The sequence below is a fragment of the Chrysoperla carnea genome, chromosome 4 (assembly GCF_905475395.1).
Source record: "Chrysoperla carnea chromosome 4, inChrCarn1.1, whole genome shotgun sequence".
Lineage (NCBI taxonomy): Eukaryota > Metazoa > Arthropoda > Insecta > Neuroptera > Chrysopidae > Chrysoperla > Chrysoperla carnea.
Window position 1 is genome coordinate 43,323,182 of NC_058340.1, and position 27,611 is coordinate 43,350,792.

Consider the following 27,611-nt stretch of genomic DNA (forward strand, 5'->3'; position numbering starts at 1 on the left):
ACCAAAATTACAGATTTTCATATAAAATTTCATCTCCGAATATTATATTTTAAGTTTAACTTAAAACTTAACGAATAAAACTCTTTATAATGTCTTAGAAAATGAATAAATATTAACCTGTAGATAGGAGTATAATATGTAAAGAAAATGTAATTAGTTTCGTTATATTAACAAAAGCATAAATTTATGATAGGTATTAACAATGTTAATAAATGAAAAGACCTTTAGAAATTTCTGCATTCATCTAATAGTGTAACCTCATATATTGGTTTTCACAAATAAAGAAGCATTTACCTAGAATAAACATCATTAGTGTATCTTGGACAGTATTAAATAACCAATATTCATTAATCAACTGACCATCAAACATTGATATTTGTAACTTTGTTATTCACATTCCTTATCTTAAAAGCAATTTCTTTCTAAAAATTTCCTTTGAACAATAAATCAGTTTTAAATTACATAACATTGATTTTGATAAATAGAAAAATTTTTGTAGAATAATGTCAAAATTTTACTAAATTTGAAAAATAAATAAGGTAAGCCCACGAGGCTTCTCTTATTGATCAACAGATTTTACCAAAGAATGGAATGGTAAAATACAGTCGCCTCTTTTGAATAATGAAAATAGGCAAAGTTCATGTATTATGCAAAATTTTACTTGGTTATAGGTGCTCGAATTTATTTTTGTACTTAAAATATTTATAACCGTTTAAAACCTCATTTATTAATTATTATGAGTAATTATGTATTTTTAGAATTAATATTAAAAAAATAAATTTAACAAAATGATATTGTAATCGGAACGTCAAAAAAACTTTTTATACCATGCATATATGTAATATGCAAAGTATACTAAGTTTAGTTCCAAGTTTGTAACGCTTAAAATATTGATGCTACGCACAAAATTTTGGTATAGTTCTTCATAAAATCTTCTAATTAGTCTATTTCCGATTGTCCGTCCGTCCGTCGTCTGTCTGGCAACTCGATAACTCAAAAACGAAAAAATAAATCAAGATGAAATTTTTACAGCGTACTCAAGACGTAAAAAATGAGTTCAAGTTCGTAAATGAGCAACATAAGTCAATTGGGTCCGTAGGACCCATTTTTTAAACCGTTAGAGATAGTTTAAATGTAAAAAATGTTCCTTATCAAAAAATAAACAACTTTTGTTTGCAACATTTTTTCATAAACATCACTGTTTACCCGTTGTGAGGGCGCAAATTAGGCGTAAATTGTATAGTATGTATTATATAGGTATATCAGTTATATATATGTGACATGTATGTATGTGTAATGTGACAGAGTAATCAACACTGTCTATGCATGGCATTTCAACAATTAATTCAGTCAATTGTTTGTTATCACTTGTTTTTTTAATCTTTATGAAACTATAATTTTTTTCTTTAAGCCATTATGAATTTTATTATTTTAGTTTTTACCATTTAATCAGTTGTTACCATTTAATTGGCCACTGATTGTTAGACAATTCACCAATCGTATTTAAATATTATCAGCCCAATTTATTTTTAAGATAATAATGTGACGCATATGTTGTTTAATTGATAAGATAAGGGACTTTAACTGTGAATAAATGTTAGTATATAAAAAATATACCATTATTGTATATTTCATATAAATGGAATGTATATAGCAAACGGAATCTTGCGTCAGAATAACGAAAAAAAAAGTCATACGATTTGATGTTTTCTTTATATATTCTGAAAAGTGTGCCGAATGTAAGTATATATTTTTGAGAAAAAAACTACAATTAATATTACTTTTAGGACGCCAAACTTGAGCTCAACTGCAATTTTCTATAGAGCGCATACAAGATGCACTGTCTTTTTTTAATTTTAGTTTTCTAATGTTACTACAAAATTTATTTATAAAAAATTACATTGCTTCCATCCTGCACTTTATAGAAAAAGAAAATTTAACATTCTGGGGTGGAAATGAGGCCTTTTCGATATCCTTCCTTTTATTTTATTTAACTTGTTTAGTATAAAAATTTGAACTTTATTAATATTACCATAGAACGCTTCTCGTTAATGGTAAATCGAATTGAAAGTCTTAAAGACTTTTCTTATTTCTGTCAATTAATTGTACTAATATGTTAATTACGAAACATTTATTAATGGAAACAGTTGAGATTACGCAACGCGAACTACTTTTTTCAAAATGGGTTTTTTCTGAATAATTGTATGGAAATAAAACAAACAACGCCCTATTCATTCTCTACTATTTTTTTAAACATTTTTTTCCAGTTCAATTTAAGTTTCTTGGGTATATGGTTAGTATAAATTAGTGCTTAGGGTCCTGATATTTTCTCATTCCTCATGGTAAAATTCTTAAAGAAATATTCTTCTAAACATTAGATGTCCTATACCTTTAATAGATAACTGGAAATAAAATGTTCAAATTACAAGTAATGTACAATATTTCTTATCTATAAAATAAAATATTATTAGACCATTTATTTAAAATTTTATCTCTCTCGTTCACTTTGATATATTAATTTAAATGTTAAAGATAATGTTTGTTCTCTTTATTTAATGCTTCAGTATTTTATTTAATAGACAAGAGATTTATGTTTACCTCATAATTTATATTTTCATTGAAGATTTCTTTTATTTTTTATTTTTTTAATCTTATTTTAAAATTGTTGTTGTTGTTGTATATGTTTTTTTTTACTTGAAAATAAAATTTTAATTAATGTTTATTATAAATCTTTTTTTACAAATATCAATCAGCTGCATAATTTTAGATAAAATCAATTTTAAACAAGATTAATCAAATGATTTGTAAATAATTAATTCACTTGGCGATTAATATAAAGTTTTTATTATTATAAAGTATCTTACATTCTTACAGTCAGTGCGAGCATGCTAACTGTTTTAAAATACCTACAACAAAACAAAATTTGAAGATCTGCCTGCAATCTATTTTTGAAAAATTTTATTCGCAATGTCTGACACTACAATTCAATAACATTATATTACACGACCCCCGTGTTTATAAAGAGATGAAATTCGGTGAGGATATAAGATGTGTGCCTTTGAAACTAACATTTTTCGTTTGAAGCATTTTCCTCGATTTTATTTATCGAGTTTCAAGTCTATGTCAACTTAAAAACGACATCCTGTATATTGTAAAAAAGCATCCTGTATGGGGAATCTTATATTGCAAGATTGGCATCAATTTTGTTTGCCGTTATTAGTAGCTTAAGAGTTGTTTGAAGTCTGCAATATTTTTCCTAGGGGAAAACCTTCTCTACTGAACTATTGAGCGAAGCAATCTTAGGGAAAAGAGAGAGGAGGGCAAGAACGAGTTTTACGGAATCTCGACAACTTAAGGAAAAATTTTTGAGCTTTGGCTCCTACTTACTTAGTAGATATTAAGAAAATCTTAAACTGTTTTGAAGTAAAACTATAATTATTTATAATTTCTTTGCCAAGCGTCACTTCGTTAAGTTTTCGCACAATAGAATATCAAAAGTGCTCTTAATTTATTCAAAGTTGTAAAAACTAATAATATAAATATAATTAGCTTATCACTTTTTTGAAATTCCCCATTTGCGCATGTAGAAATCCCCAATTTTCATATAAATTGTTACTAACAAATTATAAAAATTTCCAAACCACGTAAAAGTAAACGTGCATAAAAATGATCAGGGTACGCTAGAATTGTTGTTTGGACGAATCTCAAACCATAACGAAAGTGATCTGAGTAGTATCGAGATCCATGTCTCGACTGCTAAGTCATTCTGCAACCCAAATACCTTTCTAATAAAAATAATTAAATAGTTTATTTTTTAAGTACTCTTTAGAGCCTCATTTATTCGTCTTGTATTTAATAAAAGAGGTGCCGCTGAGATACATGCACATTTTCCTATGTATTAAACTATTGCCAGAGTATTTCCTTAAATATTCAAAAAGTGTTAAATTGATCTTCGTCCATTATGAAGGAAGTATAGTTCGTACAAAACCAAGTGGCACCGAACAAGAGAGAGTATAGATATAAGTGCACATACATATACATCATACACTCTCTCTTGCTCGGTGCCACTTGGTTTTGTACGAACTATAGAAACAACAATTTCCTGAAAACAACAAGTGTTTCTGTTTAAAATTATTTTTGCATCGATATAAATAGTTATAATATAATTTAAATTTTCCATTTCTTTGATTTTTTGTATAGGTAACTGCTTTTAATTTTTCAACGGGTTATCACATTTAAATTAATATATATTTTTCAAAAATTTCTCTATATTTTATGTTGTTATATATCCATAATATTCTTAATTTATTATCAATATTATTATAAATTATAAACTGATAAATATATATTATTATGTATATTTTATAAATATAATAATTTTATGATGTATCTCTCTTAAAAACTTAAAACTTTTCTCTGAAATCTGAATATATTTTATATGATATGTACAGTATATTTAGAGATAAGAAAAAACTTTATTTTGAAATATCGTCTTAAAATTGTTTGTTACATACAACACCAATATTAACTATATGTATAGAACTCAGACGATTATTGTGTGATCTATTAACTGCAATAATAAATATAAATATTTTTAATCCTCGGCTAACAGAGAGGGGTGTTATAAGTTTAGCGTGTGTATATCTGTGTGTCTGCCGATGGCATCGTAGCTTCTAAGCGGATGAACCGTTTTTGATTTTTTTTTTTTTTTGTATAATAGATATTTGATAACAAAGTGTTCTTAGCTATGTTTTAAGTGCGAGTTTAAGCCTCCGTACCCGATAAGAACTAGAATAATATAACCAAGAACATTCTCGATCAAATTATCTAGTTTTGTTTCAATGAGGTAGTTCACTGATATCGAATTTATCCATAAAAATGTAAAAATAGACTCGATAACTATAACAAAATTTGAGAAAACAAAGAAGTTATAAGCATTCAAAGATTGTTGCCCATCTCTTTTATGCAAAACAGAGTTTTATATGTAATCGCTATGACGATACCGTGCAAAGGTGTCACTACGCTATATCTTCGTCAAAAACAAACTTCTCTATTTGTGAAAAGTGATAATTTTTCACTTGAGGTGATAAAAGAAAATTAGTCAACATCTCACTGTTCAGTCTGTGGTAGTATGCATTAGCATAACTGTAGGTACCTTTACATATCATCGGTTGGGAAACCTTGGATTAGACTGTCAGTATTAAAACACCGATACTTAACCACAAGAGTTATCTTTGAGTAATAACCGCCTGGGAATCTCTAGATTCAACTATCAGTATAAAATACCAATACTTATTTCCATGAGCTGTATTTATGTATCATCGCCTGGGAATACCTGGAATCAACTATCAGTATGTAAATTCCAATTGAAAATAGAACTCTAATACTCATTCAGTAACAGACATCAATCAAGAAAGTCGGTGGGTCTAGAAAAATTAAATTTTGCAAAAGTACTTTTTTTACATAACGTACGTAGGCGACTATACAAACATAAAGGAACATTTTTTTTTTAAATTCATTCCTTGAGGAGGAACGAAAGTTTATGTGGGAAGTGAGTCAAGTTAGATTGGAAACAAGTAAGCTGGTATTAAGGCTTCTGAAGGACTTTGAAATTAAGTAGGTTCATATCTAAAACTTATTATGATTAAAGTTCAAGTTTTCAAAAGATTCTCAAATAATTTAATGTTTCGTGAAGAAGTTGACTAAACTTTTACTCTAACTCAACTCCCACAACTATTCTAGAAAATCTGTCGCCATTAAAATTAAAAAGTTCTATCTTGAAAAAATAAAATTTTTCTGTATAAATAAGAAAAAAGAATTTCATCACTTACATAAAATTTTTTTTTTAATGGTATAGATACTTAAAAGAGTTTTTTCTATGCCCAAAACTTTGTGTTAATATTTATAGAATTTTTTTTAAAAAGAAGGAAAGATTTTGAGCGATCCAAAAGGATATCATTCTTAAACTAGGACCAATATAATTTTCAATATAACTCACCCCTGTTTCGTAATACCATAAAAATACGACTTTCTTAAGATTTGGAAACAAGAAAAAATCATTTGTAAAATGATTGGAGTTAAAATCTATTAGTCATATAATTAGCTCAGTTGGTTAAGGCGTAACCAATTCCATCCGCGGTATGCTTAGGGCAGCGGGTTCGATTCCCGATGCTTAGGATAGCGGGTTCGATGCACGAAGGAGGTGCACCCAGCCTCTGAAATTGAGGAGCTGATAAATGAAATTATCAGCGGAAAGGTGGAGAAACACATGTATGGTATCACAATGGGTTCTATAGCCTAAGTGTGTCCTTCGTGGACAGCCAATATAACCTAACCTAAAGTCTTTTAAATTTTATCAAAGACTCTGTTGTGAACATTTATGTAATGTTAGACCAAACAGATCACTTTATAAATGTGATACTAAAATCAGTCACTGATTAATGTATCCTTTTATCTATTAGAAATGTTATTAAATATTATTTGTCTTAATCTCTCATTAATATTATATTTTCAGAATTTATTTTATTTTTTTATTTATTTATTTATTTCTTCAAAAAAATTTATTATTTCTTATTTCATTCAATATCAAAAACTATACATACATACAATTCATTTGCGTTCAACAACTATTGAATGACACTCTTTACTGTGTAAATCGATTGATTTTTTTGTGTTTTTTGTTCGATTGAAATTTAAATTGTAAATTTTTTGTTGCAAAGTTATTGTTCTTCAATGCGTGTATGTGAAATTATTATTTTTTTACGTATTGTTATGGTTTTTTTAGTTTGAACTTTTTTGTGTTGTGGAAAGTTATCCTTGAACTTTGCTTTTGCTGTAGTTTTTTTTTTTTTATAAGCATATGTAAGTTGAAATTTTTATATTTTAAAAATTTATAAAAATTATTTTTAATTGGCATATGGTTTACAGATTTATAAAATTATTAATTTTTCTTCATGCAGTATAAGTATTCTGCACGGTTTTTCAACGGACAAATAGCTAATTTTCCATTTGAATTAGTCATTTGTCGTTGCACGAAATATATGCAAAAAATGTTATAATTACCCACGCGAGCCGTAAAATCATTCACTTCGTGTTACAAACTCCGATCTAATGTTCAATTAACAATTTAATAATTATTGGTACTAATTTACTTATTTTGTGGGTTAAATATTTTTTTCTGGCTCGGTTATATTCATTGTTTTTTCTGCCACAAAAAAAAATTTTAGCAAAAAGAAAACCGATTTCAAAAGAAAAACTTGCCCAATACAAATTAATATATAATATTATTATAATATAAAATAACGATAATATAATATTGTTAAAATTAGTGTTATTTTTGGAATTAATGTCAGTCAAGAAAACAACTGTGACATAACAGTTTGCTACATTAGCTTGGCTGATACCGACTCCTAAAATAACAATAATTTTAACTACATTATTATATTATCGTTATTTTTTTACTTTTTTATAGTACATATTAATTTATTTTAGAAAAGTTTTTCTTTTGAAGTCGATTTTCTTTTTGTTAAAAGTTTTTTTCATTTTGTGATTTTTAGTGAATCTGAAGTACACTAACTAATTTGTCACTAAAAATAGAATCATCGAAATCGGTTGGCGTGATGTTGAGTTATTCCTCCTTTTGTCGTGCATACTTAATGCAAATTTAAGTCTTTTTTGGTTTTCTCATGGATGCTATTGTCAGAACTGGACCAAAATGAAATAGGACCACATAGCAAGCACCAGCATTCAAATAGAATCATCAAAATCGATTCACCCAGTTGAAAGTTCTGAGGTAGCACACATAAAAAAAATACATTCGAATTGATAACCTCCTCTTTTTTTGTTAGAAATCGGTTAAAAAAACCACAACTTTTCACCCATATAAGAAATAACATCCGGGTCAATATTTTTTCAAACTTGGATGGAGACTATAGAACATTAGAGCCAAGCTTACCAACCAAGAGCCAGTCTTATATGAACACCGAATAATAGCACTGTTTCGAACTTGATTGCCAGATATTGACGTAAGTCTGGTTTCCGGTTTTCTCCCAAGTAAAAAAACATTTATCTAATTTGGCATTTTTATGGAATCATGTTTAGTTTTTACCCGGATCAAATCGCCTTTAATAATTTGATATTTGTTGTGAATAGTTTAACATATTGTCTGATGATGATTTAGAAATATACGGATAAGGTCCAATCTCTATTCCTATTCCTATCTCTATATATTATTAATACGAAAGTAAGCATGTTTATTTGTTTGTTTGTTATGCTTTCACGCTTAAACTAGCGAATGGTTTTTAATGAAACTGTACAGCAATATAGCTCATACTTCAGAATAACACATGAGCTATAATTTATGAAGATATATTAAAAAGAATAAAAAAAATAAAATTTAATCTGACATTTTCTATTTTAAATTTTTACAGAAATCTGTAATTTATGGTTCAAATTGATGATTATAGATAGAGAAGATCATCATTTTGAAGCACAAATTAAAGTATTCTGTAAAAATTTTAAATAGTTAATGTCAAACCATTCATGACCAACTTTTCTGATATTCTCAATGAATTATGACTATTTTAGATTTAACAGAATTAAAAACTGTGAACATCAAGAGAGGTGAAGGCAATAAAGCGGTGTTTTTTACTTTTAAGCCCAGTGAAACGGGTGGGTATCAGGATAGTTTAAATATAAATTGAAATTTATTTAAAAGTATTTTTGTGTACTTTTCTAAACACACCTAATCATGACTAATAAAATATAATAAATGCTTCATATCATATCGATAAACTAACTGTTTTCTAACTTCGAAGAAGGTAGTTGAATAAGAATAATAAACAAAAAATTGACTATTTATTTCAAATAAGATTTATTTATTTACCATTAGATTAGAATCGGTATTACCCGCTGTGAGATCAGATTTATCAATCGATCTTCATCATTGTTACAATAAAATATAGGTAAATATTTATATAAATGATTGTCGTTTATGTAAATACAGTAATTTGTTCAAAATAATAAAAATTTATATTATTTATATCGTCTGTTTGTACTCTTTACAGTAGCGTTCAAAAAAATTTAATCAAGTACTTGGAAAAATGTAATTTTTTTTTAGGATACGTTCGTACATTAAAAGTATAAATAAAACCCTTAAATTTGCTCTCACTAAAGAATTGTTTAATCTGCACTTATATAAGTAAAAAGGAATTCTCACTTCCATTATTAATCATGACCATTGTATTACTTGTTTTGATTATTATGGTCATTGAAGAGATTTTTAATTTGAATCGAAAATTATTCAGTACGAAATAAAAGTCTTATAAAGTTAATTATTAGGGAATATTCATGAAATTAAAATTTGGTTCAATTATTTTTTCTCCGTAACTCTATTGGCTGAACATTTCAACTAAACCATTCTTTTTTAATTAATATCTTTATAATTAGAAACTTTAAATTAATTAATAAAAATACAAATTCAGTGAAAGAAATTGAAATTTTTAAAACGGAAATTCAAATTTTAAAGCGGACGTGATATTATAGTATGTGGCTTTTATCAGATTTGTTGACATACTGTATGGTATTAATTACTTATATTTTGTATGGTATTACATCTTCTTATCTTATACATATAAAATGCTTTGTCCTGAATGACTGACGGCTCATTGTACAGCCTAAACCGCTAATCGTAGAGACCTTAAACTTGGAGAGTGTGTTCTTTGTATTTCGTAGGCACCCGATAAGAAAGGATTTTCCAAAATTCTACTCCTAAGGGGGTGAAAAGAGGATGCGAATTTTGTATATGGAAAACCCATGTTAATAATTTTATAGACAAATGTAGCAACGTTTGCATATTTGTAAAAATCGAGAAAAACGCATACAAAATTTTATTTTGGAATTTAATCCGTATTTCAAGAACTATTCGAGCAGTCATCAAATGCACCCCATTTTTGTACTTTTTTCAAAATTACCTTATATACTGAATTTTATCGAAATTGGAGATACAAAAATTTTTTTAAAAGTCGAGAAAATGCAAAAAAAAAATTTTAATGCCAAGACATACATTTATTATTAAAGTTGAAAACAATCTATTTACGGGATTATGCTCATATTTTTAAACAACTCTTTAAGTTTAATACGATCGGTATAAAGTTTATTTTTAAATAAACTAATTTAGTCGGGTAATTTATTTTAAAATAAACTGTACTTACATAGAATTTAAATTCTATATAACATACAAGTTTTCTTCAATAATAATAAATCTGGAAGACAAGAAACATACTTTACTGGTTAATAAAATATTATATTTGTTTTGAAATGACATTAAATTAATTTTTAAATTGAAAAATTTGCAATTAGGTTATATTCTTTATATAATATTCGCACCGTCCGTGAGTTTTATTAGAGGCGTTTTCATTGTAACGATACACTACTTTAATTATAGAATTGTATGGATGCATATATAAGTGTATAGATTGCATTTAGGACTTACATTGAAAATTTAAGATTATTGTCTCACAAAATTGAAATAATTAATTATGATAATTTACATTTGAAAAATAATATTTGTGCAATTTGATTTCTTATTTTCACAATTTTTAATTCATTAAGTTTAGATAATTAGTCTTTTTCAATACTTTAATTTAACATTTTCTATAACATTAACATGTAAAGAATTTAAAATTAGTCATAACAGCCTCCTTTAACGGCATCCTTTTATTGCTCCTACCATGACTACGCACACAACGAATAGGTACATATTTCATAGTTCAACACCGTTGTAGCATTTAAATAAAAAATTTACTTAGTATTTCTTTTCCTTAATCAATAAATTGTATTTTATTCATATAAGCTTAAACCGTCTCCACAAAATTTTTATGCAAATATGATGAAGTTGCACAACAGATTGCAAAACGAACATTCGTTTAGTATCTATTTACGAAACAGTATTTACTATATGAAGCGATTTATATAACAGCTATATTTGGGCAAGCCGTTGTGAAAACTTTTGTGCAAACTGATGTGAAATAGCTACAACGACTTCCCATGAAATCCCATATCCGATCAAATTGAGGTTCTGGAAAACCTGAAGTGGATGAGTCGAATATCTTACATAAAATTTTGCGGCGTGAAGTGATTTTCAAATGGATGCAACATCCTATTCTAGCCAAAATCTCTTAAAGCGGGTATTCAGATTCAAGCTTTTAATAAAATACTTCTCAACCCCCTCTTTCTACACCCCCTAGAAAAAATTAAACTCATCGAATTTTCCATAAATATCAGATCAACATCTCCAATCTATTAATTATTTTTAATAAAACAGTTATAACGGAATTTAAATCCATTACTTAATTTGCTTTTAAATTTTTAAATATATAATCACTGTCACTCATCCAAGCAGTTCTTTTTCTTCTCTTATTTGCGATAAGCTTTACATGTCTTTCTCACGCATTCATTCAAAAATATTACAAAATAAAAATATAATTAAAAACATTTAGATAAATAGATAAAAAAAAAGTATTATTAGTATTATTATGAACTTAATTCTTTGTTCTAATTTTCAATCGACTATAAAGATGTAAGTAATAATAATACTTGGTTTTTTTTCTTAATACATTATTGTATGATCAAATTAAGTAGACCACATTAAAAACTAAACAAAAAACCTATTAATTAATTAATTTGTTACTCAATTATTAATATTATTCAATTAAAATGTTTTTATGTATTTTTAAAAAGTATTTCGTGGAAGACTTGATTTTGTTGAAACATGTTTTTTAATCGTTAAAATAGATCGATCACTGGACGACTTATAAAATCCATCCTTTCGAATAATGTATTAAAAAAAAAAATGAAATTTGCAAAATTAAAAATTCCTGAAACCACTAGATAAAAACAACTATTACTATTATTTTTAACCTCCGAACCAAAAAAAAGGGGTGTTATAAGTTATGACCGCTATTTGTGTGTGCCTGTTTGTCTGTGGCATCGTAGCCACCTAAAGGAATGAACCAATTTTGTTTTTTTTTTTGTTTCGTATCAAAAATAATTTAATGAGGAGTGTTCTTAGCTATGTTTCAAGTGCGAGGTTAGAGTTCTGTACCTGAAACAACTAAATAATAGGAGAGGATCCTCAAAATCAGTTCAGTTTGGAGAAGGATCTAAGGGAAAATGTAATTTAATGGAAAGTGTTTTAAGATATGTTTCAGTTGCAAGGGTTCCGTACCCGAAATATTTGCCGAGAATTTTTTAAATTTTGTAAATTTCACTTTTTATTATAAAAATTCTGTTGAAATGTTTGTTATCTGCTGAATAAATCAAATCTCTACACAATTAATCTAAGGGCATAAAAAAACTCCGTAATCAAGATAAACTCCAATACACCAAAAGGAAGTTGTATGCTAGTTTTGGATACTTTTACTACCTCTATCGCGAAGGTAAAAAATCTTTATTTACTGAATTATATCGTGATCGCACAGCTTTAGTCGACTATCTTTGATCGTACAATTAAAAACGTACTTTATTAATGAAGAAAAAGAAGAAAGTATTTTAATAGATATACTAAAAAACCACCTACACGAGAGCTCTAGCAGAGAGATGTTTCAACTATGTTAAATGTATTATATGTGTACAGCCCATTTTAAGATGCATTCAATAATAATTCACTAATGTACAGTATAATTTCTTCAATAAAATCACCTAAACATCTTATTTTGACTTCATTAAAATTTAGTCTTGAAATGTTCCGTAAAAATATTTTACCCTGATAATAGGGAATATGCATGTATTTTTTTAAGATTTTTAAATCATGGTTTACACCGTTATAACATAGTACAAAATATAAATAATGTTTAAAAATACTGTAATCTAGTGTAAAAAATTTTAAAAATTTTAAAATAGAGAATAATTTTAAGATGTTTAAGCGCAGGCCTTTTGGCGCTTTCTGTTGATGACGTATTAATATGTGATCTGTCAGTTAGTGACAGTTCAATGTATTGTTTACTACAGGTGTAATACTCACGTATGTATTAATTATAGTATGTATCCATGGTAATAACATACAAAATATAAGAAATTTATTCCATACAGTATGTCAACAAGTCTGACAAGCCACATACTTTGACACCCCGTTCGTCTTAAAATTTGAATTTCCGTTTTAGAAATTTGAATTTCTCTCAATTAATTTGTACTTTTATTAATTAATTTTAATTAATTAAAAAGATATTAATTACTAAAATAATGGTTTAGTTCAAATGTCCAACCAAAAAAATTATCAATGGGGACAGACAGCCATTCTTATTCCTACAGATTATATTTCATATTATAAACGCATCCCTTTGAGATAAAAGTATTGAGATATTTTTGGCATCGAAACTTAGGATATTCGAAAGACATTCATTAATATTAAAATTATAATTTTAAACAAGTTTTACTGTTTTTAGACTCAATGAAATAACATAGAAACATAATCTTCTCATCCATTTTGAAATATAAATTGTTTAAAGAGGTGCAATCAGCATCAATTAATTTATACGATAATAACTGTTAGCGTGTTTGGTTACAATAAAAGTAGTTTTTTTTTTGTTTCATCTTTTAATTTTTAATCAGAATTAATACAGAACAACGGTTACATTCTTTGCTATCGTTGTGGCATGTTATTAGTAATCTTAGAAACAATACCCGTATCTCACATGTTTTTAAATTTACTCAGATTTAATTGAATAAATGGGACGATAATACCTTTATGGATATCACTACATAGTATAAAACAAAGTCGCTTTCTCTGTCCCTATGTCCCTTTGTATGCTTAAATCTTTGAAACTACGTAACGGATTTTGATGCGGATTTGAACGGATTTTTTAATAGATAGAGTGATTCAAGAGGAAGGTTTATATGTATAATAACATCCATTAAATAGTGGAGAAGTACTGCTATTTTTGAGGTTAATAGTTAAAAATGTAAAAAGTAAATAAGTAAAAATGTAGTGTATGAATTTAGATATTCCAAAGATAGCAGGAAATCTTCATGGTATAGGGAAAGGGGGATTGTTTTACTCCAAATTTAACGCGTGCGGGCCACGGGCAGTAATAAATAAATCAAAACTACTGGATCGATTTTAATCACATAGGCTATATATTTTATACCTGTGCGAAGCCAGAGCGGGCCGCTATGTTTTTATATACAACGTTCACAGTTTTTCTGTAGTGTATTTAGTATCAGCATTGCACCCGTGCGAAGCGGGGGAGGGTCGCTAGTTTAACTATATTAATAACGATGGAATATTGTAAATAAGTAACTGCTAGCTTTACATTTATTTTAAAATTTTAAAATTAAAAATCTGATACGGATCTCCGTTGTACGCTGATAAACTAGTTCGAATAAATTCAAAGATAGTCAAAATGGATAATTATATTATATCTAGATTACAAAATTTCAGCCATCCAGTTCCGCCACGGGTAATACAAACGTACAGACGTTATGCCAAAGCCAGCTACCTGAGCTACCGTTTTCGCGGGGGCAATACTACTTTTGCATTTTTATCTACATTTTTACTTCTTTATATTCGTTGGGTGTGTAGTTACGGTAAGGACAATCCAATCGACGTTAGTGCTTCCAGTGGATAATTTTGGCGTTAAAGGTGGCTGTTATGACTAATTTTAAATTTTTTAAATGAAAATTGTATAGCAAATGTCAAATTAAAATTATTGAAAAACAAGTGAAAATAAACAATTGACTGAGTTAATTGTTGAAATACCATGTATAGGCAGTGTTGATAACTCTGTCACATTTCACATACATACATATCTGACATATTTAACTGATATTCTCATATAATGCGCAAGTGTTGATGCGCAATCGTTTGTTTTTTTTGACGTCATGTAAATAACAAAAGATATTCACTTTGATATTCCTATATTAATACATACTATAAAATGTGTACCTAATTAACGCCCTCGTGGGTAAACAGTGATGTTTACAAAAAAATGTTTCAAACAAAAGTTGTTTATTTTTTTGTAAGGAACATTTTTTACATTTAAACTTTTATTCTATCTCTAACGGTTTACAAGATGGGTACTACGGACCCATGACCCAATTGACCCATGTTGCTCATTTACGAACTTGACCTCACTTTTTACGTCCTAAGCACGCTGTAAAAATTTCAGCTTGATATCTCTTTTCGTTTTTGAGTAATCGTGACCACAGACGGACGGACGGACGGACGGACGGACGGCCGGACGGACGGACGGACAACCGGAAATGGATTAATTAGGTGATTTTGTGAACACCTATACCAATTTTTTTTTTGTAGCATCAATATTTTTAGGCGTTACAAACTTGGGACTAAACTTATAATACTATGTATATTTCATATATACATGGTATAATAACAATTAATGGAACTTGTTGCATTAGAAATTATGAAATTAAGAAACGAATTGAATCAATAATATTTTTAAAGGTAAATTAAATATTATTAAATTTTCAATGTAAGTAAACCGTATATACAAACTATTTCATTGTATGTCCATTCATGCAATTATTATAATAAAGTAGTGCATCGTTACCATGGAAAACGATGCCAAGAAAAGTCATGCACGGTACGAATAAAGAAGTGAGAATTGGTTCACAATAAAAACTTTTTTCCAGCTGAGAACGGAATACCTTAAAAAACTTTAAAAGTCTTAAATTTTCATTAACTATGCATGACAAGAGGGCTCATAACTCAATATCATGCCAACCGATTTCGATGATTCTTTTTTTTCAGTGACAAATTAGTTAGTGTACTTCACATTCACTAAATAACACAAAATAAAAATACAAACAAAAAGAAAATCGACTTCAAAAGAAAAACTTTTCCAAAACAAATTAATATGCACTAAAAAGTAAAAAATAACGACATAATATTGTTAAAATTATTGTTATTTTTGGAGTCGGAGTCGACCAAGCTAATGTAGCAAACTGTTCTGTCAGAGTTGTTTCCTTGGCTGACACCGACTCCAAAAATAACACTAATTTTAACTACATTATATTATCGTTACTTTTTTACTTTTTAGTGCATATTAATTTTTTTTGGAAAAGTTTTTCTTTTGAAGTCGGTTTTCTTTTTTTTAAGTTTTTTTTAATTTGGTTTATACATATTTCATTCCCGCGCAAGCTTGTTATAATTTTGGTAAATAACGATCACACAATTTTTTTAAAATACTTAGATGGCTCACATATAATTTTTCTTATATTTTGACATTCTCAGCGACCGTACTAGATCAGCTGCGTGTGTATATAATAAAATAAAATCTCATACACTTGAACAATTTAAATTAACAATTCAGAAAATGTTGAAGTACAGAGAATAAAAACACATAGTGAATTAGAATTTTTTTTTGTTTTATGCTTGTTTCAAAATAAAATTGCAGGTTTTATAGATAAATCTATCTATCTATACTCAAAGTATATTATATTTATTCGTCTATACACAAAGGTATTGATTAAAAGATATAAATAACAGTTTTTCAATTTATTTTTAGTATGTGAACGCCTTTTTGGTATACGCCCTTTATTTATAATTTTTGTTTGTGGTTGGTTTTGAGCTATTTGATAGAACTTTTTTGGAAAATAAAAAGTTTTTATTTTATCGAATTTTTAAATTTATTCGAAGAAAAGAGTTATTTATATTCAATTCTAAGCAGGATCGTAGCTACAAATATACAAGCTGGTTAGGTTTACTAATCCCCATCTCATTTATATTCTCTCTAGATCATGTTTAACGGAAATATTGAATCTTTATCAAAGTATAAAATAACACCTAGTAAGAGTAAATATCACTAGTCGACTGTCGTTATAATCTTCGGTGAAAACAGCGAAGTTAATTTTACAGTACGTTAATATGAATATTGTCTCTGACGAAATCCATTATTTTGCATTACCGCTGAAAAGATAACGCCAATTTTGTATGTTGTAAAATTCCTTTTTCCCTAGTTTTTGACTATGTTTCAACTATGAATATTCGTAGCCCTTTCACCTTTTTATATTACGCTATGGATACGGGCTTTGCTTCGATGCAGAACATTTTACGTTCTTAAATTTATTGTTAACACATAAAAGACTATTGTTTAATATACATATTTAGTTGGAATGTTTCAAAAATGTTGATATCGTTTCATAAATTTTTTTACATGAGACAAACATAACAGTGCACTACAATTATAGCAGAAGTGATAATGAACGGTTTTCTGACAGCTTTCGATTTTCAAGGCCCTCTTCCTGTTTTTCAAGAGTAAGTGTTAGGATGATAGTGCGTTGTCTTTATCTTCGATTTTTTATTACATGCTTGCTTTGTTTTTTCCAAGATTTCCTGTGAATATATTACCTTGGCGTGTTATATTACCTACACTCAAGCCTAGGCGCCACAAAAAAAACACCTTTTCATGTTTAGTTCTTATCTGAAGATTGTTTGTCGTTTGACTTGGATGATTCTTTGAGGATAGCGCTGAAATACGTGTCAGACAAAACCAGTGTTCGTCCAACTTAGGTCTTTTCTCTATAAATCTTGTGTTTAATGGCTTAATGCTGGGCTTAGATCGAATATATTTTCAATTTAAGGAGCTTTTTGATGAAAAGTATACACATATTTATAGTTAATCGGTCCTTAATAAATTTTTTATTTTAAGTAATAATTATTTTTTGATAATCAATTTTAATATTTTCATTTTTTTTTTGTTACAGTGAAAACATTAGCTGCACCAGGTGTGAAACTAATTACAAGAAGAATATTTGCAAACAGCGGTGATCATCAGCTGCTGTGTTTGCTATACTAATAGCAACAACACACAAACGAAACAAAAGCCTATTATCAACATTTTATTTTTACATTTTTAAATACTTAAAAAACATATTTAAATTATAATTATGGTACTGGTCCTAAATGGCGTACTACAGGAGGAGAGTCCTGTAGACTCACGCACATTATTTCATAATCATCCAATATATCGAGAAGCAGCGGCACGACATTTATTAGCACATCCTAGAAAATTAGTTGGTCCACAAGGTTTATTGTATGTACAGCAACGTGAAATGGCGGCTACCACACCACACGATAGTAAGTTATTTTTTCTATTTTGATAATTTTTCACATTATTTTGATAAAAAAAAAGAAGCTCTCATGTTATTTGAAAAGTTTTCTAAGCGGCGGGGCAGTTAAACGAAGGTGAAAATCAACTCCCAAGATTGGTTTACCCTATTAATTATCAACTTTTTTTTATATATTTATTAAATTTAGCTACTTATGGATTAAGATCCAGGCCAAAAAAAATTCGTTGAATTTACTAGAGCTGATAATTTGAGGATTGGTTATAGTAGTTGTGTACACACACAGACTGCGGTCAGTCAAGCGAACCGTAGAACAGGAGTCAGATATATGCTATCGAAACTGTTAAGTTTTACGTGGTACTAAAATGAATTTACTAAAGCTGAAAATATTATACAGATTGTATATTGCACATAGATAACAGTTATGACAATCAGTCAGTTAAACGTTAGAACAGGGCTGGTCAGTCAGCCCTTATTTATGAACAATAAATAAATAAGATTCATTTAAGTACCACGGAAATCATAAATGAATCTTATTTTTATATTGTACATAAATAAAGACCGACTGACCAACCCTGTTCTAACATTTAACTGACTGACTGTCATAACTGTAATCTTTATGCAATATACAAGCTGAATAACTATTTTCAGCTTTAGTAAATTCATTTTAGCACCACGTGAAACTTAACCGTTTCGATAGCGACCCCTGTTTAAACAGGGGTCAGATATATGCTATCGGCACAACGGGTTTTTTGTTTTCAATAATTTATTAAGGTTTTTATTTTAATTTAAATAGTTTTTTTTTTTTTTTTAATTTCCACCGACTAGTTTTGGCAAAATCTACGAAAACGTATCATCCATCTACCGTTTTGCCATAAGACCAATGTTAAATATACGTACTTTTGAAGTCAATTATTTGTCTAAATAATCGGGCAACTCCCCTAAAAATTTTCAGAATTTATTTAGACTCAGTCCAACTTCTATAACAATATATAACAAAAATCAAGCATTTTATTCAAAATTTCCCTGACGCTTGTACATCCTTAATAAATAATTTTTTTTAATAAACTTTATTGCCTTTTTCAGAATATGTTAGTATATTGGGTTCAGACGATGCAACCACCTGCATAATTACAGTTGTTAGGCATTCAGGTAAGAATTGTATAATAATTCTATTAAGCTTATTTCCATCCGGTGTATGTATGCATTACCAATTAAAATTTATTTTCTGTTAATAATCATTCTATAATTTTCATATACCTTGTAATTGGCTATTACGTATATTTATTACAAGTAATTCTATGGTTTTATAGTATTTGTGTTACATACATGTGATTATATAAATTTCTTGTACAGTGATATTCAGAAAAGGTGAAGAAACTAATAAAAGTTCATTTAAATTTATGAAAATCTTACAGTCTTAACTCTTTGATTTCGTGTTGAAACCGTAGGTAATTTCAAGAATAATGATAATTTCAGATCAATTTTACTCTTTCGGTTGATATGCTTATCGTTAATTATATAGTCTTATCGGAATTCAGCCGAAGTTGGCATTTTCTTCCTCTCTCATTATAAGCAAAGCAAGAACCTTACTTCTGTCCCACGACAGTATTTATATGTTATATTATAGTCATTTCTTTTAAAAAGATTTACGATACGCGCTCATCCTACGTAATCAAGTAATTTCGCTACGACTAGAAGAAAAGTAGCAAGAACATTGCTTTTTAAAAAAGAGTTAACATTCACTGATTACATCGCCATTAAATAAGCCTAAATAGATCCTTGAATTAAGAAATAACACAACTCTTTATGATTAGTAGTTTAGTGATATTATGTTTCTTATTTTCGTAGCTCGAAAACTACCAGTTAAAAAATTTTATGGCCATGGCATCTTTTGATCGGAACGATCCGAAGAACATTTTGGGGGCAATTTGAAAAAGTTTCACAGAAAGTCAATTTCCTGGTCATACAGGTACTATAAAAATAATATGTGGGGATCTTTGACAGCCCGTAGATCCAAAATTAATCATTAAAAAAGTTTTGTGGGCCTGAAAGTTTTTGATCAGAACAATCTGAAGAAGATTTTGGGGGCGCTTTGAAAAAGTTTCACAGAATACAATTTCCCTAGTCATATACTAAAACTATAATATATTCGAAGCTTTGATCACCCGTAGCTCGAAAACTGCTCATTTAAAATTTTTGTGGCCCTCAAAGATTTTGATCAGAATGATCCAAAGGATATTTTAGAGTAGGTTAGATAAAATTTCACAGAAAGCCATTATCCTATTTAATATTGCGGAGTCCTTTCTCCTTGATTTTTCTTTGTTATTTCGGCGACAAAATCTTAAGTTATTTAATACGGTCCTTTTAGTGTTGCAAACTTTACCAATGTACCAGCTTTCTTGTTTCCAGGACTACTTGGAGATAAAATTTGGTTTTTCAAGATAATTCTTGTGCGAAAGACGTATATTAGTTACACCCCTTTTGAACGATGGTGTATTACACAATATTTAAAATAGTAGAAATGTTTAAAAGAAGAACACATTGTTATAACCATAAACACTACAATCATGTTTTGTTTGTATCCCATTCGTAACCACAACACAATTCTTGGTCGTCCCCCTTCCAATTCTCATTCCATTTTGTTGTTGTTTGTTGCTTATTTATGTGGCTAACAATAAAATAAATTTTATTCTAGAATAAATTTTATAAAATTGTGTTGTTATGTGCATGCATAGAATTGCAATTTCACATCAGTGTGTAGAATTTTTCATATTTTTACAAAAAAAAATTATCATAATTTATTATCATATTGTAACGGAGTCGTTATAATTCAGTAATTTATCTATTTTAATATTTTTTAGTTAACTGTTTATTTTATTAAATTCATTGTGAATTCCAATAATAAATATTTGCAAACCGCAAAGTGGTTTGGAAAACCTTGAAAGGCTGATATCACGGAATATAATCGGTTTAGTCGGATAAAGGAATACATAAAATATCCATTCTTATGGAGTCCTCAATAACAGCTCCAATTTTGATGATGTTGTTTTTGTATATTATTTAAAATCAGAAACATTTCAGAAATAGGGGATGAAAGTTTGTATGAAAATATATATAAACCGTCATTTTTGAGTTCACTACGTAATTATTTCACCTATAGATCACTCTCCATTAAATTACTTTTTAAACAAAACCAAAAAAATCAAAATCGGTTCATCCGTTTAGGCGCTATAGACAGACAGACACACACACATAGCGGTCAAACTTATAACACCCCTTTTTTTAGTTCGGGGGTTAAAAAATACACAAAGTAATTAAAAGTAAACACTTTTTATGAATTATCTGAGATGGTTTCTTGAAACCAGTCAAATTATAGGAAAAACAATTTATTTTAATTATTTTAATATATGTTATCAAAATGCTACTCATTATCTTCCCTGATCGCTTCGTTGGATATTTGTTGAGTGCAAAAATTGAAATTCTTTGAATGCCTCACGATATCGTTTCATACTTTCGATTTGTAAAAATCAAAGAATCCATTTAGTGAAAAAGACAATCCAAACAAATCGTGCTTTTTTTGAAAGTATAAACGAATTTGCTTTAAGTCAATGCTTTTTTCGTATATGCTAATTTACTCTTTTTTTACGTTTATTTATATAATTTTAGTGCAAAAACATCAACCTTGCTTCATAATTTCACATTACCGACAAAGTAACAGAAAAGTATGAAAAGAATAATAATTAATTTACAAAAAATACTTGCACGTATTTGGATGTATTTTAAAATTTAAAGGAACATCATTCGAATAATGAATGATTTTTATTTCCTCACTTAAATGGTTCTTGACCTTAGGAAATATATATTATTCTTAAAAAATAGTAAACGTGATGCCATAAATGCAATTCAAATTAAATAATTAAATCGGGAGATAAAATTGTATAAAATTTCAATACATTTATTTTAATTATGACGGCCGTTCATAGGTTTAATTATGTAATCTTAGGACGATTTATCACACTCTCGAATAAAATACGGTGTTCGAATGATTTATTATGCAAAAGTTATTTTGTCTCAGTAGTCGATAAAAATGAACTCAGTAGTACATGCGAAATTTTTTACCAATCAGGCCATGTCTACGATTCTAAATACCAGAAACCCAGTTGTCGTTCAGTTGCAAAACCAACCAGATTTTGGTGGATTTTGATTACTTACGGTAAATATAACCAAAGACAATTGAAAACAAACAACTTACTGAGTTAATTGTTGAAATACCATGTATGGACAGTGTTGATTACGTATTCGATTGTTTTTTCACGTCATGTAGGTAAAGAAAGATAAACAAACATAATATTTGTGACATGTAAATTTAAATATAAACAATAGGTACCTGTATAATGGTTGTCTGTACATACTATATAATGTTTCTAAGCTAATTTACGCCCGAACGGATAAACAGTGATGTTTACGAAAAAATATTTCAAACAAAAGTAGTTTATTTTTTTATAAAGAACATTTTTTACATTTAAACTTTTGTTCTATCTCTAACGGTTTACAAGATCTTCAAAACCTTCACCTATGTTGCTCATTTACGAACTTGACCTCAACCTGAGTTTTTAACGTCCTGAGCACGCTATGAAAATTTCAGCTTGATATCTCCTTTTGTTTTTGAGTTATCGTGTCCACGGACAGACGGACGAACGGGCAACCGAAAATGGGTTAAATAGATGATTTTATGAACACCTTTACCAATATTTTGTCCGTAGCATCAATATTTTTGAAAAAAGTATGACCGAAATGCAGACTACATCTAATTTGTGTCTACGGTTTCTAAATCCGCGCTTACAAAAATAAGTACTATTTGATGCATTCTGTACTTTTGAGTTGTTGTTTTTTGTTTTAACATTAAATAAGATTTACACATTCATTCATTATTACACGTTTCTATTTAACAATTATGGGTAATGATACTCTAACTCTAACATAATGTCCTGTATGCTATGCTTATTGAACTTATATAGCTGATGAGGCGTTAATGATGCCTTGTTAACTACATATACAAACATTCAATACAATTATTATTACCTATTATTATCGTTTCTTTGCAATTGTTTTCAACTTTGCATTACATTCATGAAAATAGAGATTGTGTCTTTGACTTTAATAGTTTTTTAAGGCCTATTATAACTATTACATTGATGTTTTCATGACTGTTAATAATATCTGTATTTATAGTTAAAGTGACTATGCGAAACACCTGTTTTTTGGTTTTGTATTTGTCACCCACGGCGCCAAATCCCAAGGATTGCCTCTGAATACATGAATATCAATTAGAAAAATACATTATTGAGCACCTCTGTGATACGTATACGATATCGATAAATGTAACCAATATGTTGCTTACTGTTGCCTGACTACTGGTTCTTCAGCAGTCATATCATCCATGTATTCAGGGACACTCCTTCGGTTTTGGCACCATAGGTAACCTTCAACATATCATATTCTTTTGGTAACTGGTCTTAAATTCGAATATCTTACAAAAGATAAAGGACATCGGAATATTAGATAGGAAAATGGCTTTCTGTGAAGCTTTTTCTAATACACCCTAAAGTGTCTCTCTCACGGCTACAAAATTTTTTAGTGGGTAGTTTTTTGGGCTACGGGCATTCAAAGCTACACATATATTATATTTATAGCATTTTTATGACACATCTAAGAAGCAAAAGTATGCCACAAACATGAGATCTGAGACATTCTTCACTTGCTACCGTGGTGTGTATGCTATTTTTGTGCTCAATGGAAACGGAAAGAGTCAATTTCGTTTAGCACAGCGGGACAAAAGTTGACACTTTACACCTGGAGGGGAGAAAATGTTATTCCATTATTAGCCTTGTGATATACTCTTTACTCTTTGATCTCTCTCTGATCACTTGAAATTAGAACAAAATATGAATCACTCTCTATTTGTTAAAAAATTAATTCCCATAGTTTGTGTATCTAAGTAGAATTATCGCTCCCAAGCGGATGGACTGATTTGTTTCATTTACAATTTGTTCAACCATGTAAATTAGTAGCATTTTCTTTGTAAGTATCGCAATTTCAGCGAAACAATGTACAATCTACTTTAATACTCAATAAAAAATTAATTTAGGTACAAATAAAGACAAACATTCGTCCATATTTCTTGTTTTTCAATGGCTATGTTTTGGTCGAAAGATTGCTCAGCAAGCAAACTCAAACATCTCCAAACATTTAGCATTTCATGTCACATGTAGATGATTGTGTAGGCTGTCAAATGCCGAAAGACTGATCAGTTTGCTTAGCGAGATTCATGTCTATCAACCTGGCTGCGATGGATTTAGGCAAAAATAGACCGAACGAAATTTCTGTAATAGTGTTCCATTTTTAACGCCAGGGATAAAAACTTCAAAACTCAACCAACTCTATAATCGACATACTCAACCCAACCAATTCGTAATTACAACAATACTCCGGTTCTATAAAAATTTTGGTTTATTTTTCCGGGTCTATTTTATCCGATTATCGGCTGAGATTTGGCGCCTCCTTTCAATGCTTTCCGTCGGAATTTTTCACGGAATTGTAAAATCTTTTTAGAAACTTTATTAACTAATTTTGTAAACTGAAATTATCTGCGTTTGTCTAGCCTTTTATGAAAACATTACTATACACAGAATGAATGTGTTTATATTAATGCAAAAAATATGTATTTTACGTTATGCTGTGTAGGAGTTTTACATTATTATAATTAATGTTTATTGGAATGTTAAAAAATAAATTCTTTTTACATGTTTGCTTATTATTATTTCAATAATAGCTTAACATTTTTTTTTGTCGTACATTAACACAACAGTTCATCAGTGTATGTAGATGATTATGTTTTTAAGATTTAAAAATAAAAATACGTTTGATGATAAATAATGACACTATGCTTTTAATTATTTATAATTTCACTTATGTAATAATTAAATTGTTTAATTTTAATAATTTATTACAAATATTTCTCTACATGTAAACTTGTAAAGTTCTTATCACTATTTTAAAACTTATCTGTTAATGGATAGTTTAAATTTATACGTATAGTCAAGAGAATTTATGTGTTTGAGAACATTTAGATATTATATAATCTTTTTTTACTTCTTGTATCTCTCATCTCTTAGAGCCAAAATTAGTAATCTACAAGCTTGATCTGCCAAGAAATTTGTAATACTATCCCATATATTTCATAAGTTCTCAATTTAAAAACACTTTAAGAATATTTATTATTTTCATTCAAGGGAGTGGAGCTGTAGCTTTAGCACATTTCGATGGTGTGGGTGTTGATGAAGCTGTTACAACTATGGTAGCACGTGTACAAGAGCTAGCAATGGGCTATGCAGAAGGGCGTATTGAATTACAATTAGTTGGAGGATACAGTGATCCAAATCATTATTCTGAAGAATTATTTTATAATATAATGAGTAAGTAATATGCATTATTTTTTATATTCACTGCATTTCTTTCAAAATAAGTTGATTAATTACCCTAAAATTTTATCACCACCCAAAAGAGTCACTCATAGTTACGGGCCAGGTGCTTTTTATTAGGCATACAAGACTCAAAAGTCCAACTTACAACAAAATAAAAATGAAAAGCCTTCGAAAGCTAATATTCCGCGAAATATTCACTTTGGGCCAAATATTTTAATTTTGTTTTTAAAGACCCGTTGTCTGAGCCATATCTTAAAACGGGAAATAAATTTTTTTAATTTCTCATAAATTGTAAATATTAGTTTATTTTAGTTTAAAAAAAAATTCACAAATATAATTTTCGATCTTATTTTCTAGGTGCATTTCATAAACAACCTGTAGAAATTGATTTAACATTAGCTTGTGTTGGTGAATTGAATACATCAATTCGTGGTGGTATACACTGGCCATTAGTTTATGGAATTGCTGTAAATGTAAAGACTGGGGAAATATTTCCAGCTAATTTTCAAGATAAAGGACCTGATCATGAATTACGTTTAGCACGACATATTACCAATGGTGGAAATCAGGTTTTGGATGTTTACGACTCAAACGTAGGAATGTTACGAATTGGTCCATTTAATTATGATCCTCTTCGTGGAGTTGACTTATGGTTAGCTCAAAGTGATGAGGTTATTTTGCAGCATTTGAGTACATCACCAGATGTTGAACCTCCACATTACGTTATGGAAGTAAGTAAAATTGTGAATAACTGTAAAGAAAAAGACAACATGATTCATACAGGATGAATTACTACGTTTATAGTGAATATTGATAGTATTTATTGGGCTTAGAAACATATTTTTTAGAGGCTTAAGGTGAACTTCAACCATGCTTGAAAACATCTACTATAAATTTTCTGTTGAAATGTATAGGGAATCAAGAGAAATAAATTGAAAGTTATTCTGATTCACAAGAACAATTGATCAAAAAGAATAAAAAAATCGTATTTAAATCGATTGTAAGCTTTCTTGTCTTCATTTCTTACGACGTAAACGTCAAAAAACGAGAATCAAAAAGCGTAATCTTTAAAGCACAAATCCTTTTCCAAATTGACATTATGTTTTTCTGTATATTTTTTAGTGTTTAAAACTCCCTTAGATCCTTATAGCCGACTTCTCTTCTTCATGTTCGCTTTCTTTTTCATATTTAGTAATTTTTAAAGTCAAACTAAACTATTTATCTTTTTTAGATGCGAGCAGCATTAAAGTATATACAAGATAATCCATTTCCAGCTGTGACTGTATTTAGAGATAATCGTCCGCGTTACTTCCGTCGAGATGAACATACTGGTTTGTGGGTACTTTATAGATTCTAATTTGTTATAAAATAATAGAAATATTAAAAATTGAAAAACAAAACTATGCTATAAATTTATTATTTAAAATAGATTTATTATAAAAAAACAAAATACTTATATTAATTTTATGAATAGTCTGAGTCATTTCAGTCAAACATCACCAAAATTGTAAGAATTTTTATAGGAATTACAATAAATATTTCCATTTATCATGATTGTGCTCTTTGACAAAGGATTAAATGATTATTTTGTTTTCTAAAAACTCAGTTCCTAAACATAAAATATTGTGTAAACGAAATTGGAAATATTAATGTAGAATTGAAAATATCACAACAAAGTACTTAAAAAAAATGATTGAGGTCCAATTTTATATATCCTTTGTCAATATCACAAAAATAAGGAAAATATTTTGCTTAAATATAGAAAATATACAAACTTATACGTAAAGCGATCCTAGTTTAAATTTAAATATATCAAAATATATCACTTATTTATTAGACGACCTTATTTGTTAAATTAGATAATCAATTTCATTTTGTCATCAATATTGTAAAAGGTGCAGCTCAAAAATGAGGAAAATATTTAACTAATTGTTTGTGGATCAGATGTTACTTCTGTTCAGCTAAAATTTCAAACAAAATGAGAAATTGATGACTCAACAACAAATGTAATAATATTTTAAAAAGAATTAGTTTTGCAAT

At 28.6% G+C, this 27,611-nt stretch overlaps 1 protein-coding gene across 3 annotated transcripts in view; it reads left to right on the forward strand.

Moving 5' to 3' along the window:
• Positions 1-27,183, forward strand: part of LOC123298005 (protein N-terminal asparagine amidohydrolase) — a 118,351-nt gene extending 91,168 nt beyond the window's left edge. For 2 of the 3 annotated variants that reach the window (XM_044879857.1, XM_044879858.1), the window contains exons 2-6: positions 17,722-18,094; positions 19,171-19,236; positions 25,380-25,562; positions 25,929-26,302; positions 26,803-27,183. In XM_044879857.1, the coding sequence (XP_044735792.1) occupies positions 17,905-18,094; positions 19,171-19,236; positions 25,380-25,562; positions 25,929-26,302; positions 26,803-26,928 (939 nt within the window). In that variant the 5' untranslated portion in view covers positions 17,722-17,904 and the 3' untranslated portion in view covers positions 26,929-27,183. Of the gene's footprint in view, positions 1-6,660; positions 6,862-17,721; positions 18,095-19,170; positions 19,237-25,379; positions 25,563-25,928; positions 26,303-26,802 lie in introns of those variants that run through there. The other variant, XM_044879856.1, reaches the window with a different exon arrangement.
• Positions 27,184-27,611: the final 428 nt, after the last annotated feature.